The sequence below is a fragment of the Perkinsus marinus genome (assembly GCF_000006405.1).
Source record: "Perkinsus marinus ATCC 50983 genomic scaffold scf_1104296958250, whole genome shotgun sequence".
NCBI classification, from domain to species: Eukaryota; Perkinsozoa; order Perkinsida; family Perkinsidae; genus Perkinsus; species Perkinsus marinus.
The window spans coordinates 1-1,058 of NW_003206839.1; the positions used below are offsets into that span (position 1 = coordinate 1).

The 1,058-nt window shown below is 50.1% G+C and overlaps 1 protein-coding gene across 1 annotated transcript; it reads left to right on the plus strand.

The window, feature by feature from the left end:
• Positions 1 to 260: 260 nt before the first annotated feature.
• Positions 261 to 726, plus strand: Pmar_PMAR011008 (hypothetical protein; the record flags this gene model as incomplete). The annotated part of the gene is made up of 4 exons (XM_002774342.1): positions 261 to 344; positions 387 to 439; positions 490 to 593; positions 650 to 726. Coding segments are annotated over 4 exons (318 nt in total), but the record flags the coding sequence as incomplete, so codon positions are not given.
• Between the last annotated feature and the right edge of the window lie 332 nt (positions 727 to 1,058).

The window sequence follows — 1,058 nt, forward strand, 5'->3', positions numbered from 1 at the left end:
GTCTATGTAGGCAAGCTGATGCATTGGCTGATGAATACAAGCTGATACGGGACGTTGATGTATGTGGGACACGCTCTACTGGCTAGGCGCGTGAACTCCTCTCGGTAGGCGTTGCGGAGCGTTATAGATAAGGAACTGGCGGAGCTGGAGAAGGACAACAATACTGTGTACTTGGAGGTTGTGAGTGACGACGGCTGGGTTTATAACCATTGAAATTATCTACTCAGGTACCGGACAAATCGACTCTATCGCCCATAGGGATGATCAGTCTAGTCAAGGCCACACCGATAACAGTGAACAGCATTATTGAGCCGTACGCTGCGGAAATGAAAGAATATGGCAAGGTGATAATTTCACGCGCCACGAAATTGCTCACATGGCTACAGATACTGGATAATCTAGCTCCAGCAAGTGTTCGTGAGAAGGTACAGCAATACAAGTAGCATACTAACTGTGTTCGGGTCGTTCATCGCATTTTTCTTTCACTAGGTCTCTACTAGAGGCACAAGTTGTAGGGCCAGTAGACGACGCTCTCTCCCACATGACCGAGCTGATCAACGATGCCTTAGCTGAGCGGGGCCTTCCCTCTGCAGGTGTCGTGCCTTCCAGCTGGGGATGCTCTTCTGGGTTGACTTCGGATTCATTTCAGTCCAGAAGCAAGAGTGTGATGGAAGTGACGAGGAGGATGTTAAAGTCCCCGAGAGCGTCTGGTCCAACATAGAAAAGGTACCGCAGATTTACCTGAGGGATGGACTCGACAACGACCATTGATAATAACAGGCTCGACTCACAAATTCTGGAGCTGGCCCGCTGGGGCTGAAGGCTCAAATAGACGGGCTCGAGCAGATGTCACAGGCAGCAGAGAATTCTATAGTGAAGTGCGAGGACCAGCTTCGGGAAGAGGCCCAGGAGGATTCTCGGTAGGCTTCAGCAGTAGGGATGGTATGTTGTCATGATGGATGGTAGATGCCATGATCGATTTGGTGATCGGTGGAATCGCACACCCAGCGATCAAGTACCACATAGCTTCTACACACAGTTGCAACAGTATCGAGAGA